This window comes from Gavialis gangeticus, unplaced genomic scaffold, assembly GCF_001723915.1.
Source record: "Gavialis gangeticus isolate Ggan-Ray unplaced genomic scaffold, GavGan_comp1, whole genome shotgun sequence".
Taxonomy (NCBI): Eukaryota; Metazoa; Chordata; order Crocodylia; family Gavialidae; genus Gavialis; species Gavialis gangeticus.
Genome location: NW_017729005.1, coordinates 2,638,280 through 2,660,774, shown reverse-complemented (window position 1 = coordinate 2,660,774; position 22,495 = coordinate 2,638,280). Strand labels below are relative to the sequence as shown.

Genomic DNA, 22,495 nt, shown 5'->3' with positions numbered 1-22,495 from the left:
AGCTGTTCTTAAATGGTGTATCTCAAAAAGAAGTCGCATGGATTGAGTCAGAGGGACACGTTCATTGCTGGCAAGGGTCAGGACCTAAACACATTAGCAATAAGGGATTGAAAAAAACGCAACTTAAAGCATACATTCTAACAAGCATGCATCAAGAATAGGCCTGGAGTTTTTATATACTGATTAGATTTAAGGATTAGCGATACCACACCCCCCAACACAGTCTGAATATATTTGGATATGACAGTTCTTCTAAGCTATAAGGCCAAAACTTTTGTTTTAAAGCATATGAAAATATACATTTATGATACTTTACTGTGTGGATAATATTTTCTCAATTTAGGTAATAGTTACCCAGGGTAACTTGCTATTCACATAGACATATTAAACTGTAAGATAATTTGTGTACATTATCTAATATTTAAAAAAAGGTGTTTAGGGGTAAGGACTTAACTGCAATAATGTTTACAAAATTAAGTTTGAGTGCATTTAATCACGTTGTATTGTGCCTGCCAAATACTGTCATAGGAAGGCTGTACTATAATAATCATGTGATTAAAGTACAGGACTGTGAGAAGTCTGGGTCTTATTCCTGGGTTTATTAATGACTGAATCAGAAAATCACAAATTCTTGGCATGGCAGTTTTCCTTATCTAAGCAAAATGTTAGATTGCTAACTTTCCTTAAAGCAGTAGTGTGAGGCTTAGTTTCTGATGATGAAGACTTTTGAATTAAAAGATATTCTATGTGCTCCAATGATTAAGAAACCAGGAAAAAAATACTATAACTGCCATTTAGAGCCTTACACCTCAGCATGCATTTTTAACTCCCTCTGTACATACACTGGAGGCATATGTAGGCTTACACTGTAAACAGAGTGACTTTAAAACATCTCTATGATACCGTATTGTGTAAGGAAGAGATAAGGCTGTTACCAAGCTAACCACATGAATCAGCCATACAGAAGACAAAAGGGGACAGGGAAGAAAAGCCAGGAATGACAGGAAAACACTGAAAGGCTACAATGGAAAAAAATATAAAATCATGAAGAAAACGTGAAAAGGCTGATGAAGAAAAACCACTGTGAGAGTTTTTCTTTTGCTCACCTTGTTATCATCCATAACAGTGTTGAGTGACTCAATCCACATAGGATCTATGTCCCCATCTAAGACAATCCATTTTGGTCCACCATGAGTGATACTAGCCTGCTCTCTCAGAAGAGATGATAAGAGACCTTCAAATTAAGTTTAAATAAAATCTAATGAATTTGGTGCCTCAATGACAAACAACACTGTGGAACAAATAAGGCTCCTGAAAAATTAATGCATTATTAAAAACACAACCAGTTTTGTAACATTGCAAACATGGTCATCCTTCTGGTGACTTATTAAGTGGCTGTTCAAATTAAAGCTGAAATATGCTCAGTGAGTACTTGATACAGCAAAAACAAATGGATTATAGTAATAATGACCAATTTCTGTTTTGACTTCATGATAATATTTTTTGAACATAACATCCTTTCCAATGCATCAATCCTAACTACATGTGCTATGGGCATGAGGCTTCAGGAAGGCTGTGGAAAAAGCAATCGTCTCCTTAAGGCTGTTGACCACTCCAGCAGTGCTCAGGTTTGGTGACGTCCTCTCCTTCAACTCCTCTGTTCTGCCCTGGAACTGGCCAGAAGATCCATACAGGAGAGCATCACTCTACTCTATCCAAGCTCAGCAGTGCCTTGCACCCAAATCTCCTTGTACAAAATATTCATAGAGCTGAGGTCTATGCCCTCTCCCCCTATAATCAGTGATGTTTTGGGGTTTCCCTGGTAGAGAAATAAACACATCTTAGGATTGAAAGTAACATCATCTGTGACTTGCCATCTTTCCATTCTCTAGTAGCATGATGTATAAAACCAAATAGCTCATCAGTGGTGACAGCTTTTGGGTTTAAGTCATTCCAAATGGGCTTTTGTTTCATATTCATGTATGTTTGGTTCAGAGTTCTTAGAACCTAAAGGGGAGAAAGAGAAAGAATTAAGCAGTAAATTAGCCACTGAACTTCAATCAGAACAAAAAGCTTTGCTTTCTTTGCTGTTTCTTTTAAACAAACAAAACACTCTCAGACTGCAAATCCCTACACCCAGTCCCAGCCAGTAGAACATGTTTTCCCTGTGTTTTCTCTTCCTCTCTCCCCCCCTTCCCCGCCAACTTTACTCTTGCAGGATGGCCAGTGGGAATCCTATTCTGACAATCCCTGTGAAAATTGCACTGTAGTAAAACAGTCAAAAGGAGTGTCCGCTGGAAGATTTTGAGGAGAATGGACTTGTAGTTAAACCTCTGAACTAGCACTTAAGGAAATCTGATTAAATTTCCATCTTTGTTGGAGATGTGACTAAAATGAGAAGCACACCCAAAGTCAATCTGGAGAAATCACTGCATGTCATCAGGCTGCAGATCCTCATGAGTATATGGGGACAGCAGTAGATGGTGACAACTAGGGCATGCAGTCTGTCTTAGTTTCTTACTGAAAAGCATGGCATTTCCTCCTGAAAAACAATGCCAAATATTACCAAAAATTTCTTATTGGAAAAAGTTGAACATGGTGTTACATAATGGTTGACAAAATTTAGAAGCGGGAATGTAAAAAGTATAATCTTAAAAACATACATTTCCTCATTTCCAAAGTGGGAACTGAAGAAATGTAGATTTTACTCTTTCTTCTGAAGAGCATAATTATGCTATCCCACTGCAAGTCTCAAAACACAAATATATGCAGAACTACTTGTCAAATATAATTTTATTTTGTCAAATATAAACATTTGCTATTCAGTGCTGTGATTATTTTCATTTCAGGTAATGGGAGTAACATGTAAGGGGATAGATCTATATTTTAACATAGGAAGTTTGTTCACTGCACTTTCAATTTCTTGATGGGAATGCCCAGCCAGCATGGTTTTATGTCCCTGCCTGAAGAAAACGCTGAACTGAGAAAATATTCTTTAGAGGGTAAGGAAGCAAATGTGCCACTACCGTACCTTGCTCTTTCCTGTGCCTGCATTTCCCACCACGAATACTGAGTGACGCACTGACAGAAGTTCTTCCAGCTGAACCACCTGCCAAACAAAAATAGTACACAGTTCAGGGCTTTGTTTTCCTGTCCTTCTTTTACCACCAAAACATTAATTACCTCTCATATTATCTTCCTCCCACCTTTTTCCTTAGTCAGGAAAATGAACTGCTGCCTTCCAAGATGACTTTAAAATGTATATCTCCAAGAAGTCTGTGTTCCTCTCCTAAGGCATTAAGCAGAGTCTAAACTCTCCTGGATGAGTGAATTTACTCCAACAAATTAGAACATATATCATCATATAAACATTTCAGCCCAAATGGTAAAGACTGTCAAAGAGAAAATAATTGCGAATACTGTCTCACAATAGGAAGTGTCAGGAAATCTTAACAATAGGAAGTGCAATCAATCCCACTTAAAATGAACCCTGCCTTTATTGTAGAAAAGTTCACGTGCACAGGGATGTGTCTACACAGCTTACAAATAAATGATTTTCATAAGCAAGACAATTATCTTTTGAGCTTTTTCCAATCACTTGACATTATCAACCATGAAATACTACTGAAAGAGAGGTGGCAAGAGGTAGAGTAATCCATTCAAATTGTTTGCCTTTTTCTTGGTGGGAGACAGCTACCAATTAATGATGGAAAACTGCATCTACATCTCTAGATATTTCTCTTCTGAAGTCAATAAGGAATGATTCTCTTTCTGGTCCTATACAGCATCATTACACAGTCACTGAGGAAACTGTTCCAATGAGATATACTCAAGTGCCAGTAATAATGAGATGACATACGTATCGACCTATTCTTTACTCAAATGCTGATGGCATGCCATCCAGGTGGCTCATGAGAATACCTCCTGGATTAAGAGGAGCTGGCATTGAATCCAAGTAAGAGATGACAATGCTGGGTAGAGGAAAGAATTTTGAAAAATTTTGAGTCACAGTGCCAACTATTTGTTTAGGAGTTCTTAGTATTCCACATTTTCAGTTTTTATTTTCAAAAAGAAATTGCGGATATTTTTTAGGGTTTATCTTCCAAACATAAAAACCGGGTTGAAATTGGGATAAAAGGAAGAAAAGAAAAAAAAAAATCGGTTTAAATCAGGGGAAACAATAATACGTTCCCATGACAGTGAGGGAGGGAGGGACTGGAGTGAGGCTGGGACTAATGAAGGGGCTGGGGGGGGGGATGCAGCCCATCAGCTGCTCCCAGGGCTGCAGCAGGGAGCAAAGTGGGGTGAGCTGTCAGTGGGTGTGTGGTGCGGGGTGGGGGGGGGCACAGCTCTTGCTGCTACATGCCCCCTGCGAGGCCTGCGAAGCCGCGCTGGGTTCTTCCTGGGGGGCCCATGCCGCCTGGATCTGCATGCGGGACAAGAGCAGGCTGCCGCCCACCCTGACCACTGGGTAGAGGCTAGTGTTGCCACCAGCCCCAGCCAGCAGTGGCAGCCTGCTCTCATCCTGCATGCAGATCTGGGAGCATGTGCCCCCCAGGAAGAGCCCAGTGCAGCCCCCCAGCCCACAGCCCTCCTAGGGGATGTGTAGCAGCAAGAACTGCGCCTCTCCCCATGCCCTGCACCCGCTGACAGCTCCCCCCACTTTGCTTCCTGCTGCAGCCCTGGGCATGGCTGCCAGGCTGCGCTGTGCCCCTCCCCCCTGCTGCAGCAGCCTGCTGCCAGGCTGCCCTAGTGCTTGGGGGGAGGGTGGAGTGGCGCGTGGCCAGATGCAGGGGTAGGATGGATTGGGCCCGATCCCAGTACCAGCCCCTCCTGCCCTGCCTGGGGTCAGAGCCAGGAGCCCCATGCCCCCAGGCATCAGTTCCAGTCCCGCAGGCCTGTGTGGAGCGGCCAGGTGCAGCACCTGCCACAGGGAGCGGAGCCAGGCTCTCCTACCTGCCCCCGCGGTGGGGCTCAACTCCCAGCACCCAGGGCAGGGCTGCAGCCAGAACCACGAGGTGCAGCTGGGAGCCACCCACCCATGGAGCAATTCCCACAGCCCCATCTACCCCACCTGGGGTCAGTGCTGGGAGCCCCATGTCCCCAGGCAGCGGCTCCCACCACCCTCTGCCTGGCAGCTCCCACAACCCTCTGCCCTCGCCCCCTGTTCCATGTACAGCTACTGCCACCATCCCCCCACCCCAATTTGTTTTTACAAAATGAATGTAAATCAGTAAAACGGATGTAAATCAGTAAAACATCAGTAAAATGGATTGAAAAATGGATGTAAATCAGTAGAAACATCTGGTAATTTACCAGTGAAATTCAGTAAAAACTGAAAATGCAGAACACTAGGAGTGCTCAAAGATACTTCATCGACACTAAGCTCTCAGTAAGAGGAAGAGATCTGGTGAATACATCTTTATAATCATATCCCCCTTCAACATCACCACTGTTCTCCCTGGCTGACCTGACCGTAGGGGAGCCCACAGGCCTACTCCCACACCACTCCAGCCACAGGCTGCAGGAAGTAGCTGTGTGGGGTGCTGCTCTTCACTAGGAACAGTGGTGGCAGTTAGCAGGTTTTCTCTTCCTGCTTCTGCTGCTTCCCTGTGGTGATCCCTGTTGAGTGGGAGCAGGTGCTGGAAGAAGGAATCTATAAGAGGAATTGGCAAGAGAAAGGATCTTCTCATGTTTAAAGGGGGATGAATGCCATCCTCAAGGAATTAGGTTCTATTCCTTCTTTTGCCAAAAAAGTTCCTACATTATGTTATGCATGCCCCTTAAATCCAAATATTGCATGGAAAATCATGTATAAGGTATTCTTCATTTTCTGGGTACCCAAAATTATACCCTCAAATCCGTAGAAGTCCTGAGCAGGGTTCAAATAACACTTTGATTCTTGGGGGGGTCTGCAAAATAATTAAACCAATTCATTGGAAAAAGCAATCTGATCAGAGATCCCCTGATTATGATTTTCATATCTTACAGGGGTGTTTTCATCTCTTATGGGGGGCTCTGCCCCCCTGATCTCCCCTGTAAATTTGACCCACCCACCCAGTCCTGAGCATTCAAAGCTGCAACTGAAATCAATAAGTATATTTAAACATATACAATCTGGTCACTGGTATTTCAAATTGGGCACCCAAAATAAATGGGTACTTTTGACCTTAATCTTTGTCTCCCAACCATCTGCATAATGGCCATCCTATTTCACAGGGGTGCAGTAAAAATACAATTAATGTTTGGGAAGCACTTATACTATAGTGATATATGCCATGAAAAGCCCGTGAGGAAATTAATAATTCTGGCTTTCAGGCACAGTTTGAATAGTGTGGTAAATAGGGCATGGAGCTATATATTGAACAATGAAAATAAAACAAAACATTGAATAGCTCCTCATTAAGTGAGCTTTGTCCTGTGCACTGATCCTGTGAAAGAATCCTATGGAAGAACAGTATATAAATGTCATTAAAGACTGCATCATAATATATATGCAGTAGGGGACCAAATTAAGTTTGCAGAGACAACCTTAGTACAGTACTAATATTTCCAAACCTTTGAGTGCTTCACTTTGCTACCTTAATTAATTAATTTGATTTATAAGCTGCCCTTCCCAAACATGGCTCAGGATGATTCTAGAAGAGTAGAAAATAAACTTATAAAACATGAGAAAGAACAGGAGACCAAAACAAATAACTTATAAAAACAATAGGATATTAAACTCCAACAGAATAAGAACTCCCCAAACAATATCTCAGCTTACCCTTTATAGCTTTTGTATCAGACACACTTTCTATTTTTTTGAAAACCAAAAAAAGTGTTAAAAGAACGTATTTAGGTGGGAAAGTCAAGCACTTAAAAAGTAGGCAATGCTTGTGTTACTAAGTCTAACTACTTTTTTGCATTCATCCTTTGAATTAAATCAAGGGGATGCCTTCCAGAATAAGCAATACGTGATCAGAGATCTACAGTGTGAACCACGATGCTCCTGGCACAGGGAATCATAAATCCAACTTTCCCTAACTTTTGAATGCTGGATGTTTTGACCTTAATAGCATTACTTTAATGTCGGTTTTGTGTAATATGTTATATCGGAGTGGCCAACCTACAGCAAAAATGCTGCACACAACAGATCAGGGAGGGGACAGGCAGCATAGTAGCAAGTAAGTCAAGAAGCAAAAGGCAGAGCAGAAAATCAGGCAAGGAGCACAAAATAGGGAACAGAAAGCAGAGCACCAAACTGGGCAGAGAAAAAGGATAACAGTGGCACTCAGGGAGAGTGTGGACCTAATTTGTGCATACCTGCCAAAATGCCTGTCCTTCATCTTATATACATCTGGGCTAGGTACAGACAGTCAAAAAGCCTGAACTGATTCAGTTTTTGCTGGTTAGTCTAAAATGCACAGATGATATTGAAACAGCAGTGAACAAACATTTACCTTTGATATAGGAAATGCAGCAAAATGCAGCTCAGGCCAGAGGCCAAAGCACACTAGAGCACAGCTCTCTGGCTGTGTGTTCACTTCTTTCTGCTGTCCCTGAGGTCTCTGGGATTTGTAGTCCAGAATTACAGCAGCAGGACTCTGCAAGGTTGTTCATCACTTCCTCTTCCTGCTTCCAGGTGTCTCTGGGATTTGTAGTTCACAGTTGCAGCCAGCAGTAAGTTTGAGTAGGGGGAGGTCAGTTTAGCCGCCCTCCCTGACCCCAGCCCCCAGCCAGGGTTTGTCTGGGGAGGAGTGCGGGGGCACAGCTGTCCCTCTGCAGACTGGGTTGCTTCCCCAGCTGGGCTTGCCCTCCCCACTCCCGCCTTGTCAGCCAGCCCTCACTGAGCTGGGCTTGCCCCCCTACCTTGTCAGCCAGCTCTCATTGCTGCAGCTAGGGAGCAGAGAAGCAGGATCAGCTCTGCCCACCCCAGGGCTGTAAAATGCTAGGATGCTGGGAGACTGTGATTTAACTTGAACCAGGAAGGGGTTTGGGACAGAATTTCAGAAACCAGTTTGAACCAAAGGAGTTAAGTCTGATACTACATTCAACCAGGTTTATCTTAAATGAGTTTCAGCCATTTTTAAACTGGTTTATGTGCACTGAGCTTCTGTTCTGTTCCAGGTTTAAGCCAGTTTCTGATCACTTAAACTGGTTTATGTGCAACTTCTGTCCATAGCCAAAAAAGGTAAAAACAAAATATAACGTGCCCTGCTCTTCAATCATGCACCATCAATAAAGTTTGAACCATGAACCTTTAGCATTACACCACACACCACAACTTGTCCAGGCTCCAAAATAAGAAAAACTACAGCTAGTAGAAGGATAAAGCAATTTTGGATATGTGCTGACTAAGAAAAGGAAGAAACCTAACTTAGTCTAGCTCAGTTCTCGTCTGACCACAGGAGATGGGGATCTCCTGCTCCAAGAAATTTTTGAAGTGGAGGGGAATGCCAATCCTTATGGCTTCAGGTATTGGGTGTGGGATGTGGTTGATGAAACAGTACCCATCCCTCTTTCCCCCCCTAGGCCTAGGAACAGAAATTACATTATCTTAAGTCATCATAAACTGGTTTAAACCTGTAACAGAACAGAAGTTCAGTGCACATAAACCAGCTCCAGAATGGCTGATACTGGTTTAAGATAAACCTGGCTGAATGTAGTATCAGACTTAACTGATTTGGGTCAAACTGGTTTATGAAATTTCTGTTCCAGACCCTTTCCTGTTCAAGTTAAATCAGAGTCCCCCAGCATGCTTTCCAGCCCTGTGCTGAGCCATGCTGTCTGCTCCAGTAGAGAAGCAACAGCGACTTACTCCACCAGGAAAACCCCCAGTAGTCTGGGGCCAGGGAAGGGGGTTAAATTTTTCTTCCCCCAAGTACAGAGCTGCCCAGCCCTGCTAAAAATGTACTGCGACTGTGGACATTTGTCAACTGTGACTGTGGATGCCAAATCCCAGAGGCACCTGGAAGCAGGAAGAGGAAGTGATGAGCAACCCTGCAGAATCCTGTGGCTGTGATTGTGGACTGCAAATCCCAGAGACCTGAGAAGCAGCAGGAACCAACACACAGAGCTCATGCTGGCTACATGCAGGTATGTGGCTGCATTTCCTGAATCAAAAGTGAATGTCTGTCTAGTTGTTTCTCAGTTTAATCTCTGCATCTTAGACTAACCTGCAAAGACTAAATCAGTTCAGGCTCAGGCTGTCTGTATTTAGCTTAGGAATTTGGAAAGCACTGAGGTGGAAGAAGGAGCTTTCTGGGCCCAAATTGAGGATTTATAGCATAAGGACCCCAGCTTAGCTCTATTCTCATTTTCTAGTCCTTGCTACAGATGATCTAGCAACTCTGTAGGATTACCACTATAACACATGTTTGCCTTGCTTTGGCAGTGGTAGTATGAATCTGGCCTTGGATCCTGCCAAAATCATGGAACTTTCCAAAGCAGAAAGGGAAACTTTGATTTTTAATGCTATATTTTGGCCAAGTAGTGTTAGCAAGTTTGCAATTTTGTCTCTAGATCTAGTAGCTTTTTGGTGTTCCTAGCAACAAAATGTATACATTAAGGCTCTTGTTATCATTTTACTATCTTAATATTTAGTAAATTTTCTACTGACATTTTTTCCAACTTTAGATCTTCCTAATGACATCTAATGACTTTTTGAGGTAATATCTGGTGAATTTCTGCTTTCAAGATTTGGCAGTACTGCAGCCAAACCTCAGTAGAATTTCACAAGAAACAAAAAGCACTTCCTTCAGCTTCATGGAAGTCTCTTACTAAATGGCAAACTCCTGCTGCAAATAGGAGGTCTTTATAGTACACAATTACAAAGAGCATACATGCATCTTATACAAAATAAGGTATATGAACCCCATAGCTGACCATGGAACAGGGACAATACTAACCTACCTAACCGCATGATCTTACTTATATAAACCTTGTCCTCCCTTTCACATATTCCTACTGCATTACATATCAATGTCATTCAGTGAGTCTTACCTAAAATAAATACCACATAATGTACTTCAAATAATAATAATACTAAAATTGTAGTTGGTGGTGTTAAAGTGTTAGTACTGGAAAGCTATTATACAGTAAAGAAAACCTTGGATGCTGGGAAGAAGTTTGAGAGCGAGAGAAAGAGAGACATTTCTATGTTTCCAAAAACCCGGAATATATTACTTATTCACAATGCTCGTTTTTTTCATCTTAAACTGCAGTATGTTGTTTTGACAAAATGTCTTTGAAATCCCTTGACTTTCAGCACACCTGAGGAACACTACAAGGTGCTGTAAGTTAACCTTCATGTCTAACACAATTCACTTGCAATTATTTTGATTGAAACTCTTAAGGGAGGTAATTAAAAGCAATGGATTCTTTTACTTTGAGAATAAAGCTCTCCTCAGGCTGCAAGTGAAGCTCCAGGGTAGACTGCTTAACCATCTGTTCAAATTGTAGGTCCCTCTTCCTCGGAACATCCAGAGCTGGAAACAGGTCACTGATCAGGCCCATGAAAATTGGGATATCATCTGTCACTATTTTAGGCAAGTTAAAGTCTCTTAAGGCTCGCATAAGTACCTGGAAAAGGATGATAAATTACACATTATCATATCAGTTAGGGCTTTAAATACTTCCTCTCTTTTGAAGATTCTGTCTTTATTCAGAGACCAAATGGTGGAAGCTCCTACCATTCACTGTACATATTTACATTTAAAATGAGGTACCTACCTGATCCTCAGGTCTAGTCTTGTCCCCTCGTCTCAGTGAGCCAGCAACTACCAAAACTGATTTAACAGCACGAAGTCCCCAGTCATAATGGTCCTGGAAAAAGGAGCGCATTTTAGTTACCCAAGCTTGCAAATGCAAGGTACCTGATGAAGGAATGCCTCGCATTTGAAAGCTTGGCTAACTTCATCCCAACTATGCACATGGTCCAGTAAAACATAATCACCCAAAAGAATTCTTGTCTTTTTCTTTAAAAAAAAAAAAAAGATTCTACAGTTTTGTTCCCTTTTTGCATGGTGAAATGTCATCAGAGGATTCAAAGTCAATGCTGACACTAGTAGTGTTAAAATGTTTCTTTCTGAAAATTTTAAAGCCATTTTGAATGCAATTTCTCGATTAAATTCTTGTAATGAAAGACAGTAAGAGTCATAAAAGTATAAAACTGAAGGTGAAATCATGACTACAGTGAAGGTAATGGCACAAACTCACTTATTAGGACATACAAGCAAACACATGACAAATGAAGGAACGGATTTAAGGAGTTGACCTCACTCCCTTAATATAATGCTGAGGGAGGATACAGTGTATCTGCCCCCTTTTATGACATACAAGTCACTTAAGTGGTTCTAGGGTGCCCATTGCATATCAAACAACTGACCCTATGGCCTCTTGGCAGACATTCAATTAAAGACGGGATGGGATCCAATGTGTGATCCCCAAATTCACACTTTCTATGTATGCATGACAGGAGGTGTGATTGTGTCATCAGGATATGATCCCTGATTCTAACATATTGATGGTGCAAGGGGAGCCCTGGATCACAATTTTGGGCTAGTTAGTTTAAAGTTAGTTCAGACATAGTTACACAAATTAGTAACAACTTTAATCACACTGTGAGTGTCCTAGAAATATATCCTAGTTGGTTATATCAAATGACAAACCCAACAAGCAGTTGCAAAATAATCGGGCCTTAGTATAGTACAAATTAAAAAGGGTGAGAGAGATCTAACAATGACATACTGCAAGAATGAGCCAACTGTCCAGAGTAACTTTCAGAGAGAAACAACAAAATTAATACTAATCATCCCTTTAAAATAATTTACATCTTACACCATTAAACTAACTTCACAAGAACATCTGTGGTACTCAAGGGGACAATTATTAGTAGTGTATATTTGCATTTGTATTTTAGAGTTATGGAGGAGCTGGTACACAGATTAGGCAGAGAGTTGGTAAGAAATGTTCAGACTAAAAAAAAGAATGATTGAAGTTCATTCGATGTTCACTGAAGTCAAATGTTTCATGTAAACATCTCGCTGTTCAAGAACTTGTGCTTAAACTCAGTGAAAGATCCATCAGAATCCTGCCTGGTTTCTTGAGCTCACTGGTGTTCTTCAAGCTAGGCATCGAAGGACTAGAGCTTCAGCCATGTTACACAGACTGCTGAAGAGCTGGACTCAAGGATCTCAGGACATCTGGTAAAGAGCTATGAGTCTGGTGGCCTTCAGAACCCAAACTTGAGCTAGGGCTCCCCTGTCCATGTGCCTCGCTCTCCAGTAGAGAACCTGGATGACCTGAGCTTTGGCCCTCAGGGCTTCTGGACTTCCTGTTATAGGCTCAGGGCCTGGAAACCTTGGGTTTTTCAGGGCTCCCAGGTTCCATGTTAAGCAGCTGGGTATCTACCTGCCTTGGAAACCCTGGCTGGAACCAGGGCCCTTGAGGTTTTGTAGACTCCCTACTTCACTTTAGTGGACTTTCTGAGATGCCCTCTTGTTCCCTGGGATGAACACTGAAAAAAAAAAAATACTGGAATTTTCTTAACAGAAAGTCCCAAGTTTCAAATAGGTCTAGTTGAATGGTTGGTTTAATTCATAAGATGAGCCTACATCACAGCAGGAATTAGAGCCAAAATTTCCTATCTTCCAGTCCTGTTCTCAGACACCATTCCCTAGTAAGCACATGCCAACAAAAGATTTCAAAGAAATCAAATCTAGCTATGTTTTAAATATGCGATAGGTGAATTTTGGCAAATTTAGTAGAGGAGACAACAATGAAGTTAAAATATAATGGTTTTATTTGTAATTGGGTAGAGGCTGAGGGGTGTTCTGACTACTACTACTATTACTACTACTACTACTACTGTTTTTATTCTACTAATAAAAATCAATGTTAAAACTATATTTACAAGCAAATAGTTACATCTTTGGAAAGAAATAATTAGTACAAATCCAGGGAAAAAAGCAGATCCTCTAAATCTTAAAATAGTTTTTTTGTAAGAAAAATGCATAAGCATTCTTCCCAATAACATTTGCTATATAAATAGCAATAATATATTTCTAAGCATCAAACTATCCTTTACAGTATTTATGTAGCATCCAAGCAGAGAGAGTCAAATAATCAAATTCCTGTTTGTCTACATACTTAAATTTTTTCCTCTCATTTGCCTATTATTCCTAGTGTGAATGCAGTATACTAGCATGTTTTAATTCAGCTGCAGTAGGTACTTAACAGTTAATGCACAATTATATGTTAAAAATATAACACATCACAAATATAGTAAGTTAAAAAGGCACTTCCTTCTGAATGCCTAGTGGCACTATTTTAAATTATTAGATCCATTTAACTAGACATCAGATTAAGTGACCATACATATCTTTTTTGTTAAAACATGTGAAAATTACAAGAAAAGCCTTATGAAAATTAGACTGGTCAGTATCCCTATTTTCGAGTATTTGATGTTAATTAACATATATTAAACCCCAAAGCCCAAAACAGACCCTCACCTGTTTAGAAAGCAGTTCCCTGCAGAGAGTATACAAGGTAATAAACTTCCTGGCCAACAAGCGTGCATCAATAAAACCCTCAGCAACCAACATAATTTCACAGATCAGCTCAATGTCAGGGACAACCATGGCACAAGGTCTAAAAAAGCCCAAATGCAAAGATTAGTATTTAGGCATGGTAAGAACAAGTCACCTAAAGCAAGTGACTGATGTGTACAAACATTTTTAAACAGAGCTCAAGAGAGTTACAATTAAGGGTGTCAGTCAGAGCTAACAAGAACTCTACTTCAAAGTAAAAATGGCTAATTAGGCACTGTTGATTATTAGGATTCAGTAACATCGCTATATACAAAAGAGACAGCTGAAAAGTGCAGGGCTTTCAAGTCAAATACTGGAAGGCCTCAGTGCCAGCACATAGGAACAATATCTGGCACTGTCACTTAATGTGATGGACTGGCAGTTGTGGCAGAATACCATCTCTGTCTCTCCCCAAACTCTGTTATCTGACAATTTGGTTACCACGGTCACTGCAGAGGGCAGACTCCTCTAGTCCCATCTGCTTCAGGTAACCCTGAGTTGTAACCTGAGCTGCATACATTCCTGAGGGAGGAGGGAAACCTGCTCCCTCTGCTTACATGACTGGCATCACATACCTGGGTGGGGGGCTTAAACTCCCTATTGTACTAAGCAATGCCAACATGACTGGGAGGGGGTTAAAGACCCTGCCAGTCTACCTGGCAACAAGTGATGCATTTCAAATTGCTTGGCTGACAGCCAACAGTTGCTGGCCTTCATTAGATCAGGTAAATGGGGTCATAAGGGTTATATAAGTGAAGTACTGCCCTGGAGGAGGGGCAGTAGCCATGATGAGAACTCTCAGAGAAGCTGGATGATCTGAAACTCTCTCTCTCGAAACTCATGATCAATGAACTGTTTGCCTCCAGAGGGAATCTCCACCTGCCTCTGAATGATAATTGTAAGTTACCTGAGATCTAACTAGATATATAGCTTGCAGTGACTCAGATGTGTGATCAAAGGCTACCATGCCACTGTTTGCTCTAAGGTATTTCTGATATTGCTCTACCCTGTACCCTATTCCAAACCTACTCCTTGTAACAAATAATGTTCTCTTTTGTACCTAACATGGGAGACTTATTGGGAGAGGGTCTGGAATATGCTTTGGGGTCCCCTTGGTTCGGCTGACTAAGGGAGGCCACTATTTGTACTTCAGACTGAGGGAGGGACCCCAAATTCTTGCAGTGGGTCAAGTACCCTCAAGGACTGCTAGGCTTGTGTTTCCCAGAGGGCACATGTCCCAGATAAGTCCAGACTCTGGGTGGTGGTAGTGTTACCCCAGGCTTGCAGGTGGGCTCCAGGAAGGGGGTCAGCTGGATGTTAGGCACCCCCAGGGAGGCACTTGGAGCTTGGAAGGTGGTCAGGCACAGTGAGGTGGGTGGCTCAGCACAGGAGTATCCCCTACTGACCCACCACACCAGTTACGGCAAGACACACTGCATATGGGGAGCTCAAATTATCACCACTCTGTACAGATATTCACCATTTTGGATTTGCTTTTTTAGAAGCATATTCTCCTCCTGGAAGACTGTATAGGTTTGAAAAATCATTCTTCTTTTTTAAAACAGAAAACAGAATCATGAGCCATCTACCCATTAAAATAGTATTAATTAAAATACCTCTTAGTTAACAAAACCAAAAAAGAAACTAAAAAATGGAGATGGGGACAAAGAGACATCTCATAAAGACACTAGTTGAGCAGTATGATAAAGTGAAAGTTCTTAATTTTTTCCACAGGATTGACTATAGACTAACAGATAGTGTGATTTCAATTTGAAAACATCTGCTCCCATTAATAATCATGAAGGAGAACTGCAATGTTGGAGCAGTAGTTCATACAATCCAGATACTTCTCCAATGGGGGTCAGCACCAAGTGATTCAAAGGAAGTGCAAGAAACCATGAAGAGGGCAGTTATCAAATGACCCTTCCATAGGGAAAATTTCTCCCTGTTCTCCATTAATGATTTGTGTCTTAAAACACGAAGATTCATCTTTAAAAACAGTTATCCTACCTAATGTGATATATATGCCTTTGGGGCAAATTTAGCCATCACTTGGCTGGAAAATAACATTAACTTAATGTTGTATATAGCAATGGCTTCTTTACTATAAAACTAACATCAACTTTGTTCTTAAAACTGAGTGGTTTATACTTTGTGTTTTTCCCTGCTGCAGCCACTGTACTTTGCTGTGAGATTCTGCAAGTTGTCACCCCACCCTCTGATATACCATGTTTACATGAATAGAAGATAGCTTTGATTATAAGATGACCCCCCAATAATTAGATTTTATATATGGAAAATTTTCAAAAACGTTATAATTTGCCAGGTATAGAATCTAATTATTGGAGGTTTGCCTTGAATTTGTTCAACATTACAGCAGGGAAAAGAAATCTGGGGGGTCAGATATAGGGCTGTGCCAAATTTCAGCAGCTCTTTCATTTCAGATTTGTTTCGGGCTGTTTCAACACCCAAAACACTGAATCTGAATCGAAATGGAAAGCTCTGAAACAACTCTGAAATGAATCAGAAGGAGAATTCAGATAATTTTGGAATTTCGGAGCTGGGCTTGCAATGAGACAAAAACTAACAGGGAGGGGAAAGAGGTGGGGAAGGACTGCTCTGATATTGACGTCTAGCTCCTGGTTTGATTCCCCAGCTCTCTGATAATTTCTCCAACTCTTCCCGGGGGGTGTGGGACCCTGATCTGTGTGCAGGGTTTCAGCAGGGTGCTGCTGCAGGCTGGGGCCAGCAACAGCTGCTTGACACGGGGTGTGCCGAGCACCAGGAAGACTGTGGTGCTGCCACTGGCCCCAGCTTGTAGCGGCAGCCTGCTGAAACCCAGTGTGCAGATCTGGGGAGATGGGGGAATGATCAGAGAACTGGGGGATCGAACCGGAGGCTGGGCAAACCCTGCCGCATGACCTGGCTCTGCAGGAAGTAGGGATCCACTTGGGGGTCTCCTCCCTGCCACCGTCTACCCTGTGCTGCCCCAGATCTCTGTTCCCTGTGGAGTGAATTGCTGTCCTCCGAAACAGCCGAATCTGAAACCAAATCAAAACACAGCCATTTCGCACAGCCCTAGTCAGATAATCCCTTTGCCCTCTGCTTCCCTCCCCCCCGCTCCAACTGCTTTTCCCAGCAGCCCCTTCCCCTTCTCCTTACTGAGACCCTTCTCTCCCTAAGCACATGGAAATGTGTGAAGCAAATTTGAAAACAATGACCTTGTAATTAAACACAGCTGTAGTAATCATATGCTTAGTTCATCCAGAATTGATGCATGTTACCTTTTTTTTTTTTTTTTTTAATTGCTGCAAGTTTTAGCATAGGTGCTCCATAAACACACTGTTAAGCACCACTTTGGCTTCTACTTATACATAGTAGTAAAAACTATGCAAGATATTTGTCCAAAGCCAAAAGGCTCATGATCTACCATATAGTTCATTGGACTGAGCCCAAACAGAGTCAATAGGATTTCAAGCCATAATGACCCCACAGCTCAACACTGGTCAGTCTGTGTGCATGTGTTCCTCACACAAAGGATCCATGTGCTAATTAGTTCCCCACTCATGACTGAAACTGGGTGTTCTTGTCACTAGCCCTGCAATCCTCTAAAAATCTATATGCAAATGAGGTGCAGGGCAACCTGGTCTGGCTTTACCTCACAGAAGGTGGGGACACACTAATCATAGGTGACAGGCTGACAGAGGGGGTGACAGAGGGATTCTGGGTGAACTGTTTGGGATCTTGTTCTGGCATTTAAGACTGGTGAAGAAACACGAATCATTGGAAATGGGAAAAAAAGGCTCAGCTCAGCTGTAGGACTGGAAGAAGTAAAAATGTATGAAATGTAGTGGCTTACCATGACTTGCAAAGGAGTTGGCACTGAGGGAGGCTGAATACAATAGGCACTAACATTTTTCTTACTCAGATAGGCTGCTCTTATCTATCCTTGTGGTAGGTTCCCATCAACACATTTGCCCAATATGGCCCACATGTTTTATAGTCATACTTGGTGTTGGTTTCATTTAATCAACTTCATAGTTGATTTCCATTGCTGAGCCCATCCTGCTTAGTGACAGACAATGTATTTAATGAGGTTTCCTCATATGCAATTATAGGTTATAAGATGAGAAGCATTTTGCCCCCATGCCAATGGGGTAGGGAACCTTATCTTGTATTCAGATAATTACAGTATATATTAAACCAATTCAAGGAGGGAAAATTCTGGTTCAGATATGACATGTATTTGAGCAAGTACCACTTCACTAAGTAAATTTAGATTACATCTCAGAAGAAACATCTTATGTATATATATAGTAGAGACAATGTAACAAGTCCCTAGGACAGTTGAGAAGTTTCCTTCACTGGAAACTTTCAAGAAAGTGGTGGATAAGCATCTGTCTTGGATGTTTTAGGAACAGTAAATCCTGGATCTGTGCAGGGGATTGAATTAGATGACTCATCAGTCCTTTTTAACCCTACGGTTTTCTGATAATTCCGAACTCTTATTTTAGGATCAAATACACTGTTGGCATAAATGATATTTGATTGATTACAGTAGAAGAGCACCTGCTTATGCTGAGGATATTTAATTCTTGTAACTCTACTGTCATACAGTTTTGCAAATACCACCAGTGAAAGTGATCGGGGCAAAATGTAAAGGGAGATTTTAAAAATGATAATAAGCAAGCAAAAGGTCAGATTTACACTTTTTAAATTGTAATACTCTTCTTTGACAGACAGGCAGTATGATGTAAATGAAATATGTCTTCTAAGAAAAATAATGGGTTGTCCTAAAAAGCCACAAAATAAATGTTTATGGTGCTTCTGATTCAGGTGTGCTCAGCAACCCCTGCCCAGTTCATCAACTATAATGAAGGCCACCTTTTCAATTACAGCATATGAAATGCTTATGTGCATGTGGATGCCTACATCTATTGAAGATATGGGTGGCTACACCAATCTAGAGGTTGTCAATTTGTCATATTAACTCACCTGAACAAATTACTACATAAAATTATTGTGTATACTTATGACACAGGGGTATCCTTGTACACTCCCATGATTTGGGATTGGATCCCCACACTCTGAAATACAGTAAATCTAATTTAAAGTTGTATGTAAATGTTAAAAAAAACCAGAAAGAACCTCTTCTGATAGCAACTGCATGCGTTTTAGTAGCTTGTATTATAATAAGTGAGCTCAATCTTTTTACACAAACTCTAAAGCAAGAACAAATGGGCTTACACTGCAAACTAGGCTAGTGACATTAGGTGGCATGGGTGCTCTAAATGCTAATCTACTGTACACTTGCCTGAACAGAGCTTTGAGATTTTCAGGTAGTTCTGTTCTACCAGCATATCCCGGGTTCATGGTGATAAATATTCCAACAGATGGTTTCAATGCAATGTTTTCTCCAAAGAATAAAATCCTGTCATAGCAAAGATATGATGTAAGGAACTTGCTGCAATACCACAATTTAATTAAATTATACAATTTTTTTCCTACTTAAAAAAAAAAATCCTAAAGAATGCATTATAAGTATGAAGAAGATGGCATCATACATCAGAACTGTATTTGGAATGGAGGCCTAATTGTATGATTCAGGAGAAAAGAAGAAAAAAAGAAGGAACAGTTGCTTCTAAAATGCGTAGAATAAAATCTAACTAAAAAAATACAGGTAGTAGAGCTTGCCATGATTCTTGCCGATCTAGAGAAAAATAATAAGACAAAGAAATATGGGTAAATAGTCAGCTGATGAAAAACCACACTAGTTATATTAAATTAAATAGATGCATGAAAATAATTACTATACGGTTCTGCTCTATGGTACACAATAATTCAACAAAAGGGCCAAATGTTTGCCCTGCAAAGTCAATGGTAAGATACTGATTTCAAGAGGGCCAGGATTTCATCCATAGTATTGGTGTTCTATTTTTAAATTTTGAGGGAAAGTGCATATCACATTGACTTATTTATATGCATATCACACACACACACACACACACACACACACACTCTCTACTATTGATTTTCAAGGAAGTTTCAAACCACTGCAGGATTCAAAGACTAACTGGGTGCTTAGGGCATTTGTTACTTAAAGAGGGGGAAAGGCTGCTGAGAAATCTCAGGCAGCAATCAGGGGCAGGGTTCAAATTACGGAGGAGCTCAGGGGAGTTGAGACCCCCCCATAAAAGACAAGAGCCCCCCATAGGATTTGAAAATCTTAACCTGGGGGGTCTCTGATTTTATTAAGGCACCATAATGCACAGCCCAACTTTTTTTGCAGACGACCCCAAGAGTGAAAGTGTAATTCAAACCCTGATCAGGGGAGTCACTTGACCAGCAAGGGACCAAGCTTAGAGTGTACATAAGCCCAGGTCCCAAGCTAGACAAGCAGCTTGGGCCTTGAGGCTGATGTAAGAGGAGCTCCTGAGCAGGCTAAGAGAGAGACTCCTGATGGACACCAAGGCTAGGGACAGACATTACACATAAACCAGTTTAAGTGACCAGAAACTGGTTTAAACCTGTAACAGAACAGATGTTCAGTGTACATAAGCCAGTTTGAAAATGGCTGAAACCAGTCTGAGATAAACCTGGTCGAATGTAGTATCAGACTTAACTGATTTGACTCTGTTTAGGTTTAACTGATTGGCTTATGCAATGTCTGTCCCAGACCCATTGCTGCTTTAAGATAAGCCAGACTCTCCCAGCATGCTCTCTGGGCTGGGCAGGGCTCTCTGCTCCACAGCAGGGATGATCCCTCCTCTCTGCTCCCTGGCTGGGGCTTTGGAAGAGACTGCAGGTACAGCAGGGTCTGCCTGGCTTCCTCCTGCCCTCCCTTTCTCCCCCTATCTCCCACAGCACAGACCCCAGCCCCACAGACCCTAGGATTACGGTATGCTAGCTAATGCCAAGAGGTATCTGTGTGCGCTTGTCTCCAATGTCACTGGGACATGGGAGTGGTCAGAACAGCGATTGCTTAGGGCTTTTTGGGGCTAATCAACAGGTCAGCTGTTAAGGTGTTTAAGAAGAGTTTGAATTAATAGAGAGAAGCTATTGTTTAGGTAATACGGTGATAAACACTGTTCCCTGCTGGCTTGCTCACCTGTCAGTTTGCTGCTGAAAGTATAAAGAAGCAGGGGGAGGGAGATTGAAAACAACAGATGCATGCATTGCACCCCCCTCCACCCCTTTGCCTCAGAGTGCTAGCTGGGGTCTGGCAATACTCCCACATCTTGAGCAGCCAGCACAGAAAAGCCTGGGATGGTGAAGGCATACCTCCCTAGTCGGAGGTTCTTCCACGGCACGGCCACATCCCACCTCAGTGCAGTACTATGGAAGGGAAGGGAGGGCTGCTCTAGCACTCCCTAGCTTCTAACCTAAGCCACTGCAAGCACGTGCCTGAATTTTCTCAATCCAGAGAGAATGTCTGTCCAGTTACAAACCAGTTCAGCCTAGCCAGGTTTGACTAAACTGCATAGACTAGGGAGAGGTGGAGGTCCCAGCAACTGGTGGTTAAGGGGGAACTATGGGGAGATGGAGGGCCAAACAGGCCCGGGAGCAGGGCCAGAGCTTGTGAGCAGGGGAAAGAAGAGGCTAAAGAGCCCAGTGCCCAGGAAGGGGCCAAGATGAACAGGGCTACAGAGAGGTGGGGGCAGGGAAGGGGCTAGAGAGTCCAGGGCTCAGGGAGGGGCTGAGATAGATGGGACTAGAGAGCCCAGCCCTGCAGGGAAGGGGCTAGGGCAGTGCTTCCCAAATGTTTCCTCAGCATGACCCCATTTCCCCAGCATGTCCCTCATTCCTAACCCACAGCCCCCCACAACCCCAGGTGCCCCTCACCCAAGCTCCCTGGCTCTGCTGGTGCCCCTCACTCCCTTCTTCCCCTCCCCCCCCAGGCACCCCACGGCCAGGGCCCACAGCCCCCTGCCCTCCCCTCTCCTCCCCCACCCAGCAGCACCCAAGCCCAAGCTGCCACTTGCGAGGCGGCAGCTGCTGCAGCTGGAGCAAAGTGCAGAGCCTGACTTCTGCCTCCCCTTCCCCTGCTCATGGGCAGCACTGCTGAAGCAGAGCCTGTGAAGGGGGGAGGATGAAGGCTGCCCACTACAGGGTCCACGCCCTGCTGCCCTCCCCATGGGGGCTCTGTAGCCCAGTGGGCAGGACCACGCATGGGAGGGAGGGGGAGCCATGCCATGCCACCATGGCTGCCAAACTGAGGCAGCCCCTGTTCACCCAGCAGCAGCATGGGCCCAACTCCGTGCAACTGCTGCTGTCATGCCTCACACCTTGGCTCCTATTGGCTCCTTGCTCCCACAATGGGTCCTATCTGCTGGGCCATAGAGGTGGCTCCTGCTGGGAGCTGGTCTGGCCTGGTTGCAACCCCAAACCCCATTGTGGGTGCAGAAATCTCAGGGGGCATGTTTATCACAATACCATCCGCTGATGTTGTGATCCCATATGGAGTTGTGACCCACAGTTTGGGAACCACTGGGCTAGAAGGAGCCCAGAAGCCAAGAAAGGGCTAAGATGGACAGGGCTAGAGAGCCCAGGGAAGGGTTGAGAGTGATGTGGAACAGGGCCAAGGGCCCATTAGATTGACTGACACTATGACAAAGGCCCCATGGAACTGATTAATGATAACTAATTGATTTCTAGCATCTGCGTGGCTCGGGTGTGGCTAAAAGGGGAGACAAGGCAGTCATGATCTTGCCTTTAAGGCACTGAGCAGGTAGCCCATGGCTCATCAGCAGATGAGATCTTGCTCAGCCCCTGGGGCAGCCTCCCAGGGTCACAGCTGGAGTCACTGGTGTGTAGCTGGGACCTGTTCACCCTGGGAGCAATTCCCACAGTCCCTCCTGCCCTGTCTCATGTCAGAACTGGGAGCCCCACGGCCCTGGGCAGCAGGCTCCAGGCACCCCCCTCAG

General features: G+C 43.0%; 1 protein-coding gene across 1 annotated transcript in view; it reads right to left on the bottom strand.

Moving 5' to 3' along the window:
* The window catches only part of DNAH11 (dynein axonemal heavy chain 11), a 337,309-nt gene that overhangs the window by 205,462 nt on the left and 109,352 nt on the right, over positions 1–22,495 (bottom strand). Inside the window, exons 35-41 of the mRNA XM_019508567.1 lie at positions 18,886–19,002; positions 13,494–13,632; positions 10,714–10,806; positions 10,369–10,563; positions 3,032–3,109; positions 1,875–2,007; positions 1,107–1,234 (exon numbers count right to left, since the gene is read on the bottom strand). Of these exons, the coding sequence (XP_019364112.1) occupies positions 1,107–1,234; positions 1,875–2,007; positions 3,032–3,109; positions 10,369–10,563; positions 10,714–10,806; positions 13,494–13,632; positions 18,886–19,002 (883 nt within the window). The remainder of the gene's footprint in view (positions 1–1,106; positions 1,235–1,874; positions 2,008–3,031; positions 3,110–10,368; positions 10,564–10,713; positions 10,807–13,493; positions 13,633–18,885; positions 19,003–22,495) is intronic.